We start from the raw sequence: 20,846 nt of genomic DNA on the forward strand, positions 1-20,846 counted from the left end.
TGGCAGTTCATTTCTTTTGCTCTAATGCCCCAGACCACCTCAGTCTCAGTAGGTCCTGCGCAACACCCAGGCTGAAGATGGTGTCAATAATAATAATAGTGTAATTATTCGCCAGACAATCTCATTATTCAGTAAAATGACATGAAACACATTGCATAAATACAGTATACAATATAAACCTATAGTCTGTGATCTGCAAACAACATTTTACATCAACCTGGGTCATTGGCTAGCTTTGTGTTAGCATGCTATCTGTGCAGACGCTTGCAAAGAGCATAGTACAGTATACTTGTCACCACCAATAACTGGCATTAGAGTTATGTCAAATGTTGTGGCTAGACCTGATTTAAATCCCTGGCTCCTACTTATCTAAGTTTGCCTTTAGCCTGAGGTTTTAGCCTGCTGTGGGGCTAGGTGAGAGAGTAATTTAAACAGGATGAGGAGTGAGTACAACAGTGGTGAGCAACACAAAGACAAGAAACATGAAAAAACATTATAAGATTATAAAGAATGTATGAAAAGCACAAACGGGCTGCAGTGGACAGCATTCTTTGTTTTTAACACTCATTTGCAACACAAGGACTTTGCTTCCTTGCAACATGTCACATTGCATTTGTGACCATGCAATATGGGAACAGCTACAGCTACAATACCTGTGTGAACGTGGGTCTGCAAAATTCTACCTCATACTTACCAAAGTGGTTTTTTTTATATAGTGCCTTTAAGTCAAATGCCTCCAGCAAAAGAGGCCCTTTTACATCATTGTTACCCTGTTATTATCAATAGCAGCTGCTGCAACATAATGCTTTGTTTTTTAAGCCCCGTGCGGTCCGCTTTAGAACTTAGCGGTGACACCTTTGCAGTTTTTTTTTAAATGAATTTTTTTTTTTTTTAATTTTATAATGGAATTGTATTACAGATATTACCTTCGGTTTTTGCGTCAGATTTCATGAAAACAGACATAAATTTGCCTGTTTGATAAGTGCTGAACATTTTTATTTCATCCAATTAAACATGAAACCATTTAATGGGTACAACTGCATTTTTGTTATAGTAAAAATTGTTACTATTATTAATATTATTGAATTGATTCCAGTGAACTGTATTGATAACTGCGCTGACTGCGTTACTGGAGGCTGGATTAAGGCACCAAGCCTCGGGACAGCGCAGCCTTGTGAATGACCGGAGGCTGTATCTTTTCAGAGGATTAATGCAGCCTAAAGGTGGAGCAAAAATTGTGAAGGTTGGTGGCGGACGAGAGTGTAATCTTTTGAGCCGACGGGGACGCACGGCGGGAGAGATGGACAAGCCAGCTCTCGGATTTGGCGAATTCTCTGAGGAATTGGTGGGTTGATCGACACTCTTTAACCCACAGCAAAAGGGGGCACAGGAACTGAACTACACATCCTCAGGGAACAGACATGCTGCACAAACTTGTGCTGCAAATCGGTAAGTTCCCTGAAACATGTTCACTTATTGAACATAGTTCAGTAAGTAAGCGACCCTTGTTGTTCGTGCATGTGATTTTAAAATAAGATATCAAATAGCTTTCATCTATAAGAAAGTAAAAACAGCAGCCACCGATTTACAGTCTCCTAGTCTAACCGGTGTTTATGCTGGTTTAGTTATCTGTTGTTGCTTTTTCAAAGTAAATACAAGCAACTCCCGACGAACAACGTCATCTTTAACGTCTTCTTTTTTGTGTCCTGTCAGCTTTAGCAGCAAGCCTCCTCTCACCTGAGCTATCAAGTGCCACAGCTACTAAAACAAAAGCTCAAGGTAATCCATCACATCCTGCCATATCATTCATGCACAGGGCAGGTGGTCTGATACTCGAATACTTCTCTGGGTTTTAACCTAAAATGTAGTGAAATGTATGAATATTAATCTATCACGAAAAATAATAAAACTAATTATTAGATTGAGTGATAGTTTGTGATAATGATCTCATGAGAAAAGTGCAGTAATAATATTAAACTAATAAAATATCAATATAGTGCCAAAAATTACCGTAGCACAGTATAGTAAATAATTAGCTAACTCAGCTTCTGGAATTCTTTTCTACAGTTACTTTTCCAGAATCTCTCATGATTTGCACAGGCTTGTAGAACTTGTCAAAAAAGACAACCCACACACAAAGTTAACCATGATCATTCATAATTCCTGGTTCATACTTACATTATAACAATAATTTTTGAGGAGAAATGCTTAATCCAAAGTATTTTATATATTAGATTCCGTTGAAAGTAGTCAAATGGGAAAGATGGGTGTATTCCTGGATCAAAGTGCTCCACCTGATTGCTCATCTCTCTGGAGAGTCTTTAATTAGATAGTAAATAATAATCTTTGCATTTGCTTTGTAGTGTTAATATAAGAATATAACCTGTAATGCTGAAAGTCTTCTATTTTAACCTTTTTCCATTGTTTCTGGCAGTATCTTCTCAAAAGATGGAAAAATTTGACAAATCCAATTTGTGCTACAAAAATATGTATGTTTTAAAACTAAAGATACAGTAAACTGTGTACTTTATATTGCCTGTGTACCCGCTTCTAGGAAAGAACAACTCGGGTGTGACACCAGCTGGGGAGTGTGGGACCTGGGTAAAGGAGCCTGATGGAGGGTATTTCACATCACCGAATTACCCTGAGAAATACCCACCTGAGAGGGAATGCATCTATATTATAGAAGGTGAGACCTTATCTTGTTTTGTTTTTTAGCATCCTTACAGTACCACTTCCCACTCCTCCTGCTGTTAACTTCACCTTCTCTCAACCTCTTGGCCTGTTGTAGCCTCTCCTCGGCAGTGCATCGACCTGTTCTTTGATGAAAAGTATTCCATCGAGCCCTCCTGGGAGTGTAAGTTCGACCACATTGAAGTCCGCGATGGTCCCTTTGGTTTCTCTCCCATAATTGGTCGCTACTGCGGGCAGGAAAGCCCGTCATATGTCCGCTCCAGTGGGAGGTACTTGTACATCAAATTTGTGGCTGATAGTGAACTGGAGGCCATTGGTTTCTCAGCACGGTATAACTTCACAAAAGGTGAGTGAATGAAGCCGTGAGCAAGTTTCGTCTTCATAAAAGCTGTATTTTACACTAAACATCATTTTTTAAATCAGTCACTCAAAGAGACAAACCCTTGTAGAACTGTAGCCCAACAAGTTCTCTTCAGTTTGAGCATTGCCTTGCTCATTCTTTCAGTTTTAAGGTCAGGGTGTACTCAAGTGTCCTCCATCAACAAAGCATTAAAATGTTTAAATAAATTTGAAGCACATTACCTTCCCCGCAGTCAAATGCATAGCTAGGTGGAGAATATAACTCAGCATTTGGCAAACAGACACTGTTTGCCAAAGGCAAATGGTTCAGCGCAGAGTAAAACGTTGCTTGACATCGACAAAACAGATATGATTGCATTTACTTGTATGTTTAAATAGAAATGTGACTGAATGCTAACATGGTTGCAAAAAAGGAAGGAAAAATAAAAGAAAAATGCAGATTGCTCTGTATAATCTAATTTATTGAGGAAGGTAATCAATCAAATCAGGGATAATTTGCGAGTGTAATGAGTGTATTAATCATTTATTGCATGTATTTTATTAATCATTTATTTAATTTAGTAATGACTTAATAAAAAGAGTCCGACAACTGGCTGTAAAGTTTCAATTTAATTCAATGTAATTCAATTTACGTTTATCTATGTAGCTCCAAATCACAACAACAGTTGCCTCCGGGCACTTTATATTGTAAGGTAAAGACCTACAATAATGCAGAGAAAACTCCAACAGTCATAAAACCCCTATGAGCAAACACTTGGCGACAGCGGGAGGGAAAAATTCCCTTTTAACAGGAAGTAACCTCAGGCATAACCAGGATCAGAGAGCCATCTGCTGCAATTGGTTGGGGGTGAGATGAGGGAGACTGGATAAAAGACATGCTGTTTTTAGCTCTGGAACCACTTTAATAGGCTGGTTTTATCCAAACTAAGTGTTGACCTTTGCCTGTAGTTCTGTGCTGTAGTTCTGTGTGTTTCTTATAAAAGCATAAGAAACTGATGAGTGAAGTGAAGCGAGTTTCTATGCAGCTGATCGAACGGTGAATAAGGAGACTCACTAAATAACCTGTAACAGAACTCACCCTCTTTGGAGAGCATGACAAAATAGTGGAAAACGTGTCTTTCTGCCATCTTGCTGTTCTTACATCATACTGGCTGTAGCTCCATCTGTCGCGGCCACTGGCTGTTCAGAATATCACCACAGCTCTAAGCCTGTGTCTCCTTTCCTTGGCACGCTCTCAGTCTTCACTGCTGTGACTTTGGCATTGTTGTCTACCCAAAGCATAGTCAGCCACCTCTTTTACCCCTTCTGACCCCCACCTTTTTGTTTGCCTGGTCATTGAGAGTGCAGTTAAAACAAATCAACGCTTGTATTTTTCAGTGCACTTAAATTGCAAGTTCAACTCATCAGAAGCCTTTTCAATCCCCAGATTGCATTAAAGGATGCGGAACAATATACACCACATCCTCGTGCTAATTGACAGCACGATGTCAAAAAAGTCGCATTCTGTTGCAACTTTAATAGTAGTCTGGCAGCATGCTGCTGGGAATGTGCTCACATTTCCATTTGCAGTGCAGGCACACCAGCTGCAGCTAACAAGAGACGAGGAGGGGAATGCACGCATATGCACTCATGCACACACGCACACAGAGGGGCTTGTTCCCGCAGTCCTTCCCACAGGACAGTTAATGAAAGCTTGTCTTCAGGGGAATACAGCTTGTCAGCGCTGAGCCGCAGCAGCAGCTTAAGGGAGTCCGAGGCAGATGCTTTATTAACTGCAGATTTTATAGGCCACCTACACTGACGGGGCAAAGCCTAATCTGCATCTCTTTGTCTGTCTGTCATCTATCCGTCTTTCCTTCTTCTTTTTTAATTTGATTGCGTCTCAGTACATAATACATTATTCCACAAAGGAACGTTCCACTTTTTGACTCTCCGGCCCTAAGAGTCTATCCTGTGCTCTTTCTTCTTCTTCTTTCTTTGTTTTATCCAAAATTGTTTGCCAGATGTGTATGTCATGGCAATATGAGTTATTCCACAAACATTTTTCAGATAAAAAACATGCCCTTTCAGTTTTTACAGCTAATTAGGGTGATTTGACAATATATTTTGTACACCGAAGCACTTTTTTTTCCCAAACAGCCTCCTAACATATACTGTCCCTTTAAGAAGATGCTTTGCATTATTAGCAGATCAGGAGAAGCTGTTTTCTGTGTGTTTACATCAAATGTAATGAGTCCTTAATACCAAATGTTAATCTCCCATCTAATTCCACCCGTCAGGGTTGGCAGGAGAGAATAAATTCACCCATATGCACACAAGCTTGCAAAGAATATTTAACAAGAGTGCACACTCTAGACTGACTCTAGAGTCATTTCTATTTAAGCATATTATGGCCACAGGCGGTTTTTGGTCAAGTATTTATTGATAATGCACAAGTTTTTGGTTAATAAAATTATTGATGGACACTAGTTAGCTTCACTAAAAGCCCATGCAGTACATTTCCATGTTTATATTGTACTATATAGCACTTTATTTGTATGTTATTAATGGCTGATTAGCTCTGTCGCTCCGTGTGTTTGCACTCAGTCTGTGGATGCTTTGCTAACTAAGCTTTAGCTAATAACTTAGCACTTCACCTTCATGACTTAATCTGGTCAGTTGTGGTACAAAAACAAGCAAAGAAACAAACAAACAAACAAAAGCTAAAGCAGAGATGGCCAAAAATGCTGCACAATGCTGATGTTTCACAATAGTCTTTGTAAACTAATTGATGATGTCAGAGTGGCTGTGTCCATCTTAATATACAGTCTATGATCTGTGACGTGTTTGTGTAGCTGAGAGCAGTGCCACAGTTTAACTAACTAAATATACACAGTCACATATAGATGTATGCACATAAATAATTCTGCAAAAGTTTTCACTCATTCGCTGAATGAGATGAATATACAAGTAATTTTCATAAATCAGGCTTTGTATTCCCCTTTTTTCCATCTTACATTAGGCGTAAAACCTCTGGTAAGGTATTGTTGCATCACAAACGCACAAACACACACAAACACACAGGAATGAACGTGATTAATCTGGCTGAGCTTGGAGAGGAAATAGATTAGAATCATGAGAGAATTAATGAGAGTCCTTGTTGATTTGAGGCCGAGTTGCGTCCATCACCTGGTCTTCCTACATCACAACCCCTGACCACTGGGCTACTTTACTGGTTATGGAAAAATATTGGAAAATGTGAGAATTTATGCTTGGAAAATAAACCGTTTGTTTTATTTTTGCTGGAGTCTAATCTGACCTCAACAACTAAGCTGGTACGTCAGGATTTATAATCCACCTAGCGAGTAGATTCATCAGCACAAAGGTTTAGAACAAAATATCTGTCTGCTCCCTTCCTCGTGCTAAATGTGTTTCTCTGTTTTTGATGAGGAGCATCAGGGTTTTCTTTTTGTAGAGGGGGGATGGTGGGTTTAAATAAGGGCAGAGGAAATGAACTGGCACATAGATTACGTAAGCTTAGGCCAGCCGTGTTTTTATTTTATTTTGCAGTATATCTTTAACGTTGTCATTTGTAGTCTGTGTTATTTTGCGCTTACTTTATCCAACGACTGAAGCTCAGAGATTTTGTTTAATCTGTTTTTCTTGACAAAATTGGTGGACATATCTCGTGTATTACAGAATAGAGGTTGACCTTTATTTGTGAAAAAAAAAACAAAACAAAACAAAATGAAGAGCCTTAAGCCCTGACCACATGTAACTACAAAATATATGCGGGTCAAGCCATGAACAATCAATCTGACCCCTAAATATCGGTGGCACAGAAGGGTTGGCTTAAGTCTAGGAAATAAAAAATACAATCTCAGTGTCATGATCCGGCTGTGTGCAGGCAAGAATTGGACCCAAACGTGAACTCACTGGAAACAGAACTGAACTCAAAATGGCAGCTTTTATTGCTGACCAGAAAACTCTACAAAACCTAAACTGGGAAGAATCTAACAACACACACACACACACACACACACACACACACACACACACACACACACACACACACACACACATACAGCTGTGAGAAATCTGACATAACGAGACCCAAGGGACACAGGCACAGACCTTCAAAGTAAAACAGGAAATGTAACACAGACGCGGACTTGACTAGGGGAGACAGAGCAACTAAGAAACACAGAGACCAACAAAAAGGAGGCACAGAGGGCAGCTACTAAATACTAAACAGAATACAAGAAACCCAAACTAAGACACTAGACTATAGAATAAAGTGGGGCAACAAAGAGAACTTAGAACATACATCATAATACAAAAACCCTGAGACACAAGAAACTCAAAACACTGGGTCAGGAGATCCAGGATCCTGACACTCAGGGCTTTAAAACGCATTTAAGTAACCCATTTGTAACTAACACATTTTTGAGCGTAAAATAAGACTTTAGTAGAAAATAATTTTGGCACAGAAGGAATTGAGGATATCCAAGATGAGCCTGTATTGAAATGTAGACTTAGTTAATATGGCATCACACTGATTCACAGACGTTATCCCTCTGGAGCCAACGAACGCCTCAGCACGTTGCAGCCTCACTAAGTCTCCGTCTCCACTTGTGTCCAAAGTGTGGAATTCAAACTATGTAGCAGCTTTTAATCCTAACAGTTTGGTGCATGTAAGTTCTGCACCATAAAAATAGATTGAAGCTGACAAAATAACCATACCTATGCTGTGGACACATCTAACCGTAAATAAATCAAAAGCTTTTCAGATATTTACATGATAAAGTTACTGTTAAACTATACAAAATTAAACATACAGAATTAAAAATTTTCTGTGTCACATTTAGTGTTTTATTTTAGATCCCCTTTACAGATATTTGGGATTGAGAGATTTGGTTCAGTTTGAGCACATACGATGACTTAGACCTCAGAGTGTTAAACTGGTGCAGTTTTGTTGATTAATGTTCAAAGTGGGTTATAGAAAGGGACTTAAAGGTACTTAGACTGAGTGTAAAATTGATTTGGCGGTTTTTCAGCCTTGAAAATTTCATCTTGCTGTTTCCTATATGAAGGTATGACAGCTCAGAAACACTGGAAAAAACTAGATAAACTAAAAAGCACCAAACTGTTGTATTTTGGACTATCAAGGTGTTTATTCTATAAAGATTTTGTAAGCCTTCATTAACTAGACAAACTTTATTGTTCAAAAAAATAGAAAGAAATGAAATCAGCTGAATTTGAAGTGGTCAGGTGGGAACATTTCTGTCCTAATCCTGGCTATTGTCAGCTAATGGTATTCCTCCCTCCCTTTGGCTGTCAGTTTACTTGGTACGTAGCCACTTTGTGTCGCTATTAATTGATCAGTGCAAGTTGCATAATTAACTAACATTTCATGGTCCATGGTCACATCATTGCTAATCTCTTCTTAGTTCTACGCTGCTCCTTTTTGTCAGTATGTGCACCAAATGATTCTCCTATTCTCTGGAACTCTGTTAAACGGATGCAGCACTCTTGCATTTGGTTTTTTGACGATGGTGGTCGAGGGTCTAATGGACAGTCTGGCCAAAAAATCTCCCCTAGATGTTCAGTTGAGACATGGCTAATGATTCACATCATTATCATCTGCATCAATCACACCATACAGTGAACTCTTGTGCCCTATGGATGGGTGTGTTTTCATCCTGTGAGTAATCACTCCAGTAAGGATAGAAATGTTAGATAAAAATTTAGGAGAAAGGTTATCACTGAGAAAAACTTTGCATTCATTAGCAGTGACTCTTACGTCTTTAGGGAACAAGTGGCGAAAAACCATGTGAGTAAAATGGACCCACTGATTAAACAGAGTCACCCAGGCTCTTGACTGTATTGGTTAGTTTGCCATGCGTCTGCATGTTTCGACATTTCTTCCAACTGTACTGCATTTACTGAGCACATGCAAATGTATTTAAACATTATACACCGATCATCCACGACAATAAGACCACCTGCAAATGTTGTGTGAGCCTTCTTGTTCTGCAATAACAGCTCTGGCACTTTGACACAAAACATCTGCCACACAAACATCTTTAAACACCTTATGTGTACACAATTGTAAATGCATGTGTGTATCACATACGTGGAGTACATCATGTTATAAAGATTTATTTGCCTCTTACAAGACCGCTGTTATGTTCTGCTTTTAGATCCCGAGTTTAAAGGGCTTGGGGAACTGCCAGCTCTACCATGTGAGTATTAAACCTGTGTGTGATCATGATACAACATAATATTAGACACAAAGCAGAAAGTCAGTGTAGTGCTTGATTAAATTGATATGTGTTAACATCAAAGTAGGAAACGAGTTGTTAAATCAAATTTGCATACTGCAGGAAAGATTTCATGTTGTTGGAAAACTGCAGTACATTACATGTGTCATGTTTTAATAACTGAGACGTTTGTACATGGTGACTTTGTTACACATTAGTCTGAGCTCACAGTACATAAATCTGTGAGCTAGAGGTTAGCAAGTATGATTATAATGTTATATGGAGGCAAAATCCTAAGTTAGCATTACTGCGGTGTTACTAGTGATTACTGGAAACTGGAATGTGCATACAGTAATGGAGGTTTTTAACTGCTAGTTTTAACCTTTCCAAATTAATGTATCAGTTTCCCAATCTGCCATGAGAACCAATGTTGGAGTTTTAAAAAAACTAAAAATGTAATGAGGTGTATTTAAATTTTTGACTTAGGTACATCTCCACACATACATGTTATTTTCCTCAGAATTTTGTTAATAACAGTACTAGAAAACCCTTCATACTCGATGCTACAAGATGTGAAAATTTAAATAGAGTCTAAAATGTGAATTTGGAAACTTAATTTGTGACATCACAACCAGTTTTGAACCGTTTCTGTCAAAGGGGAAACTCACACAAGTGTTCGGTGACACATAGTTAGCCTATGTAAAATAAAAATGTTTGCACATTTATCTATTCAAAGATATCTTGTCTTTAACATTCTGAGAGGTAATAAGATGATGAGATAAAGTGCTGTTTAACATTTTCACATAGGATGGGATGCTGGGAAAATGTCAATAAAACATAATTCTTGCTTTTGGAGATCTCACAAACCTTTTACATTATGAAACATATTAGTTCATTTTGAAATTGATGGCAACAGCATATCTGAAAAAATACGAGGTCTAGAAAAGTAAGTGGTGGTAAAAAGAAACATTTTGCAGCTAATTGGGTGAATCAAAATATTCAGAGAATCTGGAAGAATCTCTGTGCACAAAGGGACAAGGCTGGAAATCGTGAAAAAAAAAAAAAAGCATGATTCTGTCATGGAAATCAGTGCCCGGTCTCAGGAACACTTCCAGAAGTCATTGTCCATGAACACAGTTCACTGTGCCGTCCATGAACACGGGTTAGAGCTATAGGATGTAAAGAAGAAGCCATATGATCCAGAAACACTGCCGTCTTCTCTGGGCTTGCACATCTAGAAAGGCATCATCAGTGTTGAAAAGCGTGTTTTCACGGAAAAAGACACCATTTAATATTTTACCAAGACAATACCAAACCGCATACTGCATCTATTAGAACAGCATAACTTTGCAGGACTGAACTGGCCTGCCTATAGTCCAGACTTTACACCAGTTGAAAACATTTTGCACATCATGGAATGAAAAATACATAAAAGAAGGCCCTGCACTGTAGTACAGCTAGAATCCTACATCAGACAAGAATGAGGCAACATTCTGGTCTCCTCAGTTCCCAACGTTAACAGACTGTTGTTAAAAGAAGAGTGGACGCTACACAACAGTAAACATGGCATGGCCCAACTTTTTGAGACGTGTGGCTGGCATCAAATTCAAAATGATCTTTTTTCTTCTTAAATTGTATTTTCTCAGTTTAAGCATTTGATATTTTCCCTGTGTTTTACTGTCAATAATATATGAGTTTATGAGGCTTGCAGACCACTGGATTCCATTTTATTTTACATTTTACGCAGCAGTCGAGGTTGCATAAATCTTCAAATCAAGCGTCAAGTACTACAGAAAACTTGTCTCAACAACTGAAACGGGCCTCATTGTTACAACAGCATTGCTTTAACTGTTACGTAAAACCGCTACTCTCCACAGTTTGTGAGTTTGAGATGAATGGTCCAGAAGGCTACGTAGATTCAACGCAGATAGCTAAGGAAGGCCGGGCGCAGCAGACTGAAGCCGTGGACTGCAGATGGTACATCAGGGCTCCACCAAGAGCCAAGGTCTGCATACTGTGTGCCATTTCTTTCTTTCTTATTTAAACAATCTCTGCTACTCACAGATGGAATTTGACTCTACTACAAACTTCAGATACCTGGAATTGTGATGATTGATTGTCTGCTTGTTGAGACAGTAGGCCGGTGTTCTACCTGTAACATAATGTGAACATCACATTTTTACAGTATTCTGCTCAGCAATGACTGATGTGAAACTGGAGTTTAAGAACACCACTTCAGTGAAACTGCTTAAACAGTTCTCATTTAATGATGTTGAAGTTGGTTGTTTTCAGACAAACACTGCAGAATTTTTTTAAAACCATCTTTAAAACGTCCAGAGATGTCAGCCTTTCAGAGCTCAATAAATGACTACAGGTCAACAAAATCTTGCCAATTAAACAGTATTGCTGTTAGTATTTACACATCTACATTTATTTTTTCACTGTTACATATTTGAGCCATTTCAAAGAGGAATTTTCATGTGGTAAATAGTGAAGGTTTTCAAGTCATGAAAAAAATGAAAGGAGAAAAACATAAAGATGTCCCAGTGTTTTTAAACTCTGGTCCATTCACAGCACTCTTTCTTCTCATCCATTTGTCTCCTCACAGATCTACATGCGTTTTCTTGAGTATGAGATGCATAACTCCAATGAGTGTAAGCGTAACTTTGTTGGCATCTATGACGGCAGCAGTTCCGTTGAGCACTTGAAGAATAAGTTCTGCTCCACTGTGGCCAACGATGTCATGCTGGTTACCTCTGTGGGGGTGGTGAGACTGTGGGCAGACGAGGGCAGCAGGAAGAGCAGATTCAAAATCCTCTTTACAACCTTCCATGAACGTGAGTAAATCCGTCTGCCTGAGATTTGTTTAAACATCTTTTAAAGATCAAGATTTATAGGAAAATTATAAATAATGAGTAGAATTTGGATAACAAGTGTTCAGGGCATTGCAACAGTTTATGAAGTATATACATCTATACATCATCTGCCAGTGAGCAAGCACTTGGTAACAGTGGGAAGGAAAAACTCCTGTTTAACAGGAAGAAACCTCTGGCAGAACGAGGCTCAGGGAGGAGCAGCTAGCAGAAGGCTATCTGTGTTGGCTGTTGGCTTTTAGGGATGGGAGTGGTGCTGTTCCTTAGCAAGCCCATAGCTAATGTTGCCTGTTTAGGCAGAAATGGAGCAAAAAGTGAGTATAGTTAAAGTCTGACTTTGACATAGAACATATTGCTGCAGCCGTATCTTTCCTTCCTGTCCCGTTTCAGCTCCGTGTGAGAGAGACACTTTCTTTTGCCATAGCAACATGTGCATCAACCACACTCTGGTGTGCAACGGCATCCAGAACTGTGTTTACCCATGGGATGAGAATCACTGCAAAGGTATGTTGAAATTCCAACCACCAGGCACGTGCTGTTTTCACAAAACACGCCTGTGATTTCTGTCTGTGTCATCCCCTCAACCAGAGAAGAGGAAACCGAGCATCCTGGATACGCTAGATAACACTAACCTCACTATCATTGGAGTAACCTGTGGTCTGGTCATCATCCTGCTCATCATCTCTGTCATCATCCAGGTCAAACAGCCTCGCAAGAAATACATCATCCGCAGGTAAAGTCTCGGTAAATTGTTATTTAGTAGTATTGTCAAAAAGAGAACAAGGGGAATGAAAGACTTTAGTGGTTAAATAAACCAAAGCATTCAGAACTATAGAACTTTGTAGACATCAAGGCTCTGTTCACGTACGCGGGTATTTTTTGGTAATAGTAGCTTTCTCTGTACTTTTTGACTTCCACATATCCAAAACTTCCTTTCAGAGTGAACATTTTCAAAAGTATTTACATGTGAACAAAGATTTTGTCTTGGTTGATGTGTGATGTGTTTTTATATGAACAGATTTTTAAATAATAAACAAAACACCTGTGTACATCAGAATATAGCCCAAAATCGCAAGTGTACAGTTCCTAATAAATGCTGATGCTGCTTTATGTGTGCTTTGCTGGGACTGAGATATACCTTTAACTATCGATTTGATCAATTTGTAGATCTTGATCTATCTTTACTCATTAGCCAAAATCGCTTGATTTGAGCAGTGTTTAAAACTGCACATTTACGTAGTTGTAAAAGAGTAAAGGGCACGACTTTCAAAATTCTGTTACAGGTCAGACATTTTAACCCTCACATTAATATCAATAACAGGGGCTTTTAATTGTAAACATAAAAATGAAGATTGGAAAAGGTAAGGCAATACTTTATCTCCGAGGAATTGTGGACTTTTTTGTCAATCACTGTCCTTTGAAGATGGCGTCCAAATGACCAAAAGAAGACTCCCCCACTCTTTTCCATGTGTTGTGACCATCTTGCATCCTTAGTTAATGGTGTAGAATGATGAAGTCGCGCCAGATAGGAAATAAAAACTGCCAGTTATTCATACTTAAACCTTCTGGTTACTGTTAAAATGTACATGTAACGTGCATATGTATTTGCAAATGTTACACTCAATTTACGTGCTAGGCGTACATTCACAAACCTGTGTTCTGCCAGAAAGTGATTTCTGATGTTTCTATATGTTTTCTACCCATAACACCTTTGCCTATATTCTTAAATAAACTGTAGTCAGCTGGATTCCCACAGAGGTTATAAAATGAAGGAATAAGCTGCTTTGTCTCTATGACTCTGTGTTATTGTACCTACATTATAATCAATTCAGTCCTTTATGGAAACTTAATATCTTTTAATAGAACTCTAATGTTACATTTGTTGCAATTTCTGCTGCAATCTTGGCCATATCTCTGTTGAAAAAGTCATTTTTATTGTCAGTGACAATTTTACCTGGATAAATAACAGATTGCAGCACCTACCTTGTAACAGCAATGTTGTTTGTGGCTCAAAGTGACTTGATATCATTCATAAGAGATACGTTTGACAGATTATAGGCAATACGTTTCATTAAGTTCTAACAAACATATATAGATATGCTACGATCATTACAGTATGATGATAATGATGATGTCCGTGAAAGGGTTTGTCTGGTTTTCAATTTTTTTTTTTAGCTTTTTGACTGCAGTTTAGAAATGTGCATATGTATAAATGCTTGAATTTCAGACCTTTAGTTTCAAATTGCACACGAGCAGCCAGGCATGTTGAAAAACCACGTGTTGGCATTTTGTTCTTTCTACTTTTATCTTACAATTTATTCACATTAATGGGAATTTATACACATTTATCATTGTCTGTGTAGCTACATTCAAAGTTTCTGTTGCACATTCCTAAACATTTATTGTATCTGTACTCTGGAACTGTAGGTCTGGATGTCTGTGCATGTACTCTCTTTCCTTCTTTGGATCCACAGAGATGATTTTGATCCTGCCCTCCTCCACCCTGGTTTTGAGCCTCCTCACTATGAACTCTGTACTCTGCGCCGTGCCCCCTCTGGTGAACTGACCGATCCTGCCCTGGCCGAGGACTTTGACAAGTTCCACAAGCTGAGACGCTCCGAAAGCAAATGCATCCGCGACCACCACTGTGGCTCTCACCAGGGCAGTGTCCACGGTAGCCGCAGCAACTTGAGCGTGAGGGACGCCACCATTGTACCTGATGGGGGGGCTCTTGTGCCCCAGTTGCAGCCAGTGATGGTGAACCAGCAGTCGCCCCGACTCTCTCACCACAACACGCCGACGAGTCGACGGAACATTGTGGTGATGAAGCACAGCTACTCACAGGACGCTGCAGGAGGGTACAGAGCAGAGGAGGAGGAGGATTTAATGATGGATGATGGTCCCACTACCAGTCAGCACCACATGTACCATCATCCAATCCACCACGGCCCATCAGGGCTTGACCACACGGTCCATCGTACACTGTCTAATGACTTCTAATTAAAAGAACAACAAAAGGTCCCAAATGAAACTGCAGTAAAAATTAATATTGCAAATAGAGGTGGCCAATTTTTATTTATTTTTTTACCTAATATGGTCAGTAGAGTTCCTTTTTCTCAAACATTCCAAGTAATTTCCAAGAATACAATCCAAAAGTCTTTTTAATAGTAATTCCCCAAAACCAAAGAGTTTAGGAGCTATCTTGAATGGTACACTGCTCTGTCAATGTAATTCATGAGAGATGGTTCCAAGGATGAGTAGGCCTATTTTGCTGGATCACAGTTCCATTTTTTCCGTTTTGGGTTCCTTGTTTGTTTAATGATTCCACTCTAGGCTAGAATATATCACATGGATCAAATCATATTTAAAATAATATTATTCATTAATTATTTTGATGTTTAAAGTGTTTCCTATATGGATGAACATGCCTACAACACCAAAGCAAGAAAAATGCAATTATAAGTGTTATTTATCATCCAATTTACATGTATGTCAGGTCATATTGTGGCTGATTTATTTCATGTTTATCTACTGAATTAAATATTTACCCTCTGCTTGAATTTGACCATGGCACAGCATATTAATTTGTGTGTGTGTGTGTGTGTGTGTGTGTGTGTGTGTGTGTGTGTGTGTGTGTGTGTGTGTGTGTGTGTGTGTAAAAGCCAGTTCATCACAAATGAAAAACATTAAGTATACATTTGAATAAAAGGTCAGAATTTAGCCACCAGAACATTATTCACAGAATTCTGGCATTTCACACAAAGTTTATCAGTGATTTTCATAAAATATCTCACGAAATATATTCATTATCTAGTTACTTTTATGTTTGCAATTGGAAATTGGTGTTTATTATTATTTGTTATTTTTTATATATATATTTTATTTATTTATTTTTAACCACGCTCGAAATATAATGAAAGCTAGCTTGAATGGGAACGAAAGCGGGGAGGAACGGTTTGTAGTTCCTCTTTGTTATCCACTCGGGCCGATTATAGCCTTGCACAGGTCGTGTATTACAACGCTTACATGTTACAATAACATATAGCAGGACTTTGAACTATGATAATCTCTTTTTTCGTAACTAAGGACAACATAGACTTGCAATTTGTTCGAACAATATTTAATTTCATTTATGGAAACGTGAGCTCGAATAAGTAAGAGCTTGCTAGCTGAAACACAGTCCCCGCTGTCATTCATGGAGTTCAGCGAACGATTGCATACGTTGCGTTAAACTAGCGTCATGTCACAAGAGGAGCTCCTGCTGGACTCGGGACAGCCTAATGAGGATAACAGGGACAGAAAGGGCAGGAGCCGCATTGGGCTCGTTGTAACAGGTTTAGTGGGAGGGTCGCTGGTTGCTCTGTACGCAGTGGCTGCTCCGTTTGTAGCCCCTGCCCTGAGGAAAGTCTGCCTCCCGTTTGTCCCGGCCACCACGACTCAGGTGGAAAACGTCCTCAAGGCGTTAAGGGCAAGGTCGGGAACCCTGGTGGACATAGGGAGCGGAGATGGAAGGATAGTAAGTACTGTTCTGCCCTCTGAGCCCCCTCAGGAACTATAAAGTTATAGTTGCAAGAAAAATAAAAAGGTATGGAAAGCCTTTAGAGAAACCATGATTTTATGCAAGGCGCAGTTATAGAGTAACAAAATATAATCAAACTTAAAAAAAAAAAAAAAGCTCGTAAATCATGTCTTAGTGATCGCAAAAGGCTTCTTTATCACCTACAAGCTCCAGCAGGTGTTTCCCGTAACTGTTCAGGAGAACAGGGGACCAGTTCCACCCTACAGACTGTTTAGTTCAGGGGTCACCAACCTTTTTGAAAGTGAGAGCTACTTCTTGGGTACCGATTAATGTGAAGGGCTACCAGTTTGACATACAAATAAACAAATAACAAATTTCCTCAATTTAACTTTAATTATGTGTTATCATTAATAATTAATAATATTCATCTATGTAAAGACACTAATTATTTTAATTATTTTTCACCATAATTATAAAGAATGCAAGTAGGAATCAAGGTAGGAAACAGATAAATATCAATATGCAACGCTTTATTTCTATATATCTTTGCAAGTATTTACATTTTGAAGTGATCACTTCTACGACATTTTCACTTACCACTAACAAATTTTAGGAAATTATGCAATGTTACATACATTATTTTTGTATGTATGTAACATACAAAAATCAACTTTCAAATTTTACAGAACTTTTCACCAAATTGGCAGCATTTTAAAACAAATTATCACATGTCACACTTAACAAACACATTTGTTTTTCAATAATTAAATTCAACTTTGACATGACACTGTAATGTTGCCACTGAGAACATCTAATATGGCTTTCTTTGTCTGTTAGTGGGAAACCTGGCATTGCATGCCGTTCACCAGTGTGTTGTAATCTGGGGTATAACTTGACACTGCAACTCTGAGTGAGTCTTGCAGATGTGCATCAGAGAGGCGTGTTCTGTGTTTGTTCTTGATGAAGTTCATGTCAGAAAAGGCTGATTCACAAAGATAGGTTGAACCAAACAGGCTGGCAACCTTCATAGCTGTTGTGCATACACCACTGTACTTTTCTGTGTCAACAAGGCACCAAAGGTTTGGTGCACCCTGATACGCTTTGAGGTGGACGTCATTTTGCAATGTTACAATTTCGATTTCCACCTGTCCAGCATCCAAGCTGAACATTGAACTTAGTTGCTCAGCAATGCATGTTGTGTCCACATTCATGAAAGGATTGGAAACGAATGAGACACATGGCTCAAGCTGATCAAGGTCACAAAACCTGTTCTCAAACGCTTGACCAAGTCGGTTTATGACTTGAGTGTACTTTTCTGCAACTTTGTCAAAAGTCTCAGATGCAGAAGCATTGTCTTTCAGCACCATCTGCACAGAGGGAAAGTGCAGCACCTTTTTTCTCTGTAAATGCACAGAGAAGATGCTCATCTGGGCTTTAAATCCATTTAAAGCACTTATCATGTCAGCAACAGTCTTACCTTTGCCTTGCAGCTCACAGTTCAAATGGTTCAGTTTCCCAGTAATGTCCGTTAAAAACGCAAGGTCAAGTGTCCACTCAGTGTCCTCCAGCAGAGATGTGTCTTCCCTTTTGGATTGCATGAACTCTTTGATTTCACCCAAAAGTGACAAAAAACGAAACAAAATCCGTCCCCTGCTGAGCCATCGGATTTCCGTATGTAGTAGCAGGTCACCATATTCAGCTGACAGCTCCTCCAATAGCACCTTGAATGTTCCGTGCTGTTTAGCTCTCGAGCGGATGCTGTTTATGATCTTCACGACGGGAGTCATGACGTGCTCGAAGCCGATCACCTTTGCGCATAACGCCTGCTGGTGAATGATGCAGTGGCAATGCATGAAGTTTGGGAACTCTGTGTCATCTTTACAGTGAGCAATGAATCCTGTATGTCGGCCGATCATAGCAGGAGCCCCGTCAGTAGTCACTGATACCAGCTTTTCCAACGGTACCTTTTTCTTCGCGAAAAACTCCTTCACCGCGTTATAGATGTCAACTCCCTTCGTAGTTGTCTTTAGCGGCAGTAGTGTCAGAAGTTCTTCTTTTGTGGAGAAACCATCAAATACCATCCGGATAAAGACCATCAGCTGTGCTGTACTGCTGCTGTCCACGGACTCGTCACACTGGATGCTAAACCACCTGCACTTTGCCAGATCCTGATCCAACTGATCGGCCAGGTTCCCGGACATAGCCGACACTCTTCTAACAATTGTAGTTGCCCCCAGCTGGACATCGGAGAGAGTGGAGATTACATCGTTTCCATATTTCTCGTCTTTAAGCACAGTTTTTGCAATTATCATCATTGCTTCTTTGAAAACCTCTCCGTCTAAAAATGCCTTCTTTTTCTTAATCATGAAATGTGTAGCTCTAAATGAGGCTTCGGTTGCTTTTTGGGAGTTTTTCACCGGTCTCGTGAAAAAAAGACTGCTGTTTGCTCAAACCTGCCTTTAACTCGCGGGCCTTTTCCGCTCGCAGTGTGCTGCCCTTTGGGTAGTTAGCATGGTAGCTCTAGGAAATGTCTCTCCACGTTGTGCCGCTTTGCCGTTGCCACAGTCGCCCCGCAAATGAGACACACGCACGAATCTTTCACAGTGGTAAAAAAGAACTCTTCCTCCCATTCACTGTGAAAATGATATGTTTTCTTTCTTTTTTCCGCCATGTTTTCCTCCTCTCCTCACCTTTGCTGGTCTTCACGGCAACTGTTTCCGTGGAGACCAGCTAACGCTGATCTAATATTTAATAATATTTTTTTTTATATATAAATTATCTCTAACAAATTGACACCAATGCAATTGTGATTTAAGAAAATAGCAAGAAAAAATAAAAATAGATGCAGCTTACTGGTAAGTTGTTATGGTGAGCTATTTTTAGAACAGGCCCGCGGGCGACTCATGTGGTACTTGCGGGCGACCTGGTGCCCGCGGGCACCGTGTTGGTGACCCCTGGTTTAGTTTATGAGTATCTGGGATGTCATGTGGCTGAACAACTGTTATGTTGTTGGTTTACTTTTGTGCTTTGGATCGTGTCTTACACCTTTAGCCATCCTCTCCTAAGCTTCAGGTCAGGTCATAACTGTTGTCCTGATATCTTCTGTTCTTTATACAGTTTTGAAATAGTCCTGGTCTTATGACAGCTGGGCTAGGCTTAAAAAAAATCCAGGGCTAGTGCAGTGTTAGGCTTGAAGGTTACCACGCATGAAGGCCAGAGGGTTAAAAAAATTGAAACTGTTTTTGCAAACAGCCTTAAAGGGTGAAAATTGAATTTCAGTACCAACCAATCTAACATGATTTACAAACGTGTGGGGGGGGGGTGGGGGGTATTACAGTGAACTATACTGTTTCCCCTTGCTTCTTGCAGGTGATTGCAGCAGCCAAACATGGTTTTCGTGCGTCAGGGTTTGAGCTGAACCCCTGGTTGGTGTGGTATTCTCGCTACAGGGCCTGGAGGGAGGGAGTCTACTGCTCCACCTCATTCCACATCTCAGACTTGTGGAAGGTCAGTGGTTTCTGAAAACAAACCTTTGTTTTACAGACATCTGCTGTAACGAAGTTAGTCATTTAGCATGTTACTTCCTTTTTCCTTTCTTAGGTCAGCTTTGCTCAATACTCCAATGTTGTCATTTTTGGAGTCCCTCAGATGGTGAGTACCTCTGTGTCTCACAAAAATGCAGAAACTTGTGGAGTTCAAATCGTCATGCTCATCATGTTTGTTTGCTGCTTTTATCTTCAGATGGAGAAGCTTGAGCTGAAATTGGCAAGCGAGCTGCCTAGCACAGCCAAGGTGGTGGCCTGTCGCTTCCCCTTCCCTACGTGGATTCCTGAAAGTACCGCGGGGGAGGGCATAGACACTGTATGGGTGTATGATGCAAAGACATTTAAATCACACCTGTAACATAAGAAGATCAAGTCTAGAACACCATTCTACTCTCAGATTATTTTAAAAACTTTTGTAAAAATTTTGATAAAAAGTAACTGGAAATAGTTACATATATCTCTTAACATTTAAAACTACAAAAACATGAAAAAAGGAAACGACCAGTGCTGTACATTTGAAATGTGTGACCTTGTGAAATGACCATGACAATAAAAAATGATGATTAAGAATAAGTATTACTGTTTATTAATTGTTGTATAACGTTGCCCAGAG

At 39.5% G+C, this 20,846-nt stretch overlaps 2 protein-coding genes across 2 annotated transcripts; both read left to right on the forward strand.

Annotated features, from left to right (window-relative positions):
- The first annotated feature begins 1,219 nt into the window (after positions 1–1,219).
- LOC134616528 (neuropilin and tolloid-like protein 1) lies at positions 1,220–15,729 on the forward strand. The gene is made up of 10 exons (XM_063461382.1): positions 1,220–1,449; positions 1,714–1,779; positions 2,555–2,689; positions 2,792–3,040; positions 9,237–9,278; positions 11,174–11,301; positions 11,905–12,133; positions 12,560–12,673; positions 12,758–12,902; positions 14,644–15,729. Exons 1-10 carry the CDS (start codon positions 1,422–1,424, stop codon positions 15,167–15,169), a joined length of 1,662 nt encoding a protein of 553 aa, XP_063317452.1. The 5' UTR covers positions 1,220–1,421; the 3' UTR covers positions 15,170–15,729.
- Positions 15,730–16,156: 427 nt separating this feature from the next.
- Positions 16,157–20,788, forward strand: atpsckmt (fATP synthase c subunit lysine N-methyltransferase). Its single transcript, XM_063461812.1, has 4 exons — positions 16,157–16,685; positions 20,058–20,195; positions 20,289–20,339; positions 20,430–20,788. Exons 1-4 carry the CDS (start codon positions 16,410–16,412, stop codon positions 20,589–20,591), a joined length of 627 nt encoding a protein of 208 aa, XP_063317882.1. The 5' UTR covers positions 16,157–16,409; the 3' UTR covers positions 20,592–20,788.
- The last annotated feature ends 58 nt before the right edge of the window (positions 20,789–20,846 follow it).

This window comes from Pelmatolapia mariae, linkage group LG18 (assembly GCF_036321145.2).
Source record: "Pelmatolapia mariae isolate MD_Pm_ZW linkage group LG18, Pm_UMD_F_2, whole genome shotgun sequence".
Taxonomy (NCBI): Eukaryota; Metazoa; Chordata; class Actinopteri; order Cichliformes; family Cichlidae; genus Pelmatolapia; species Pelmatolapia mariae.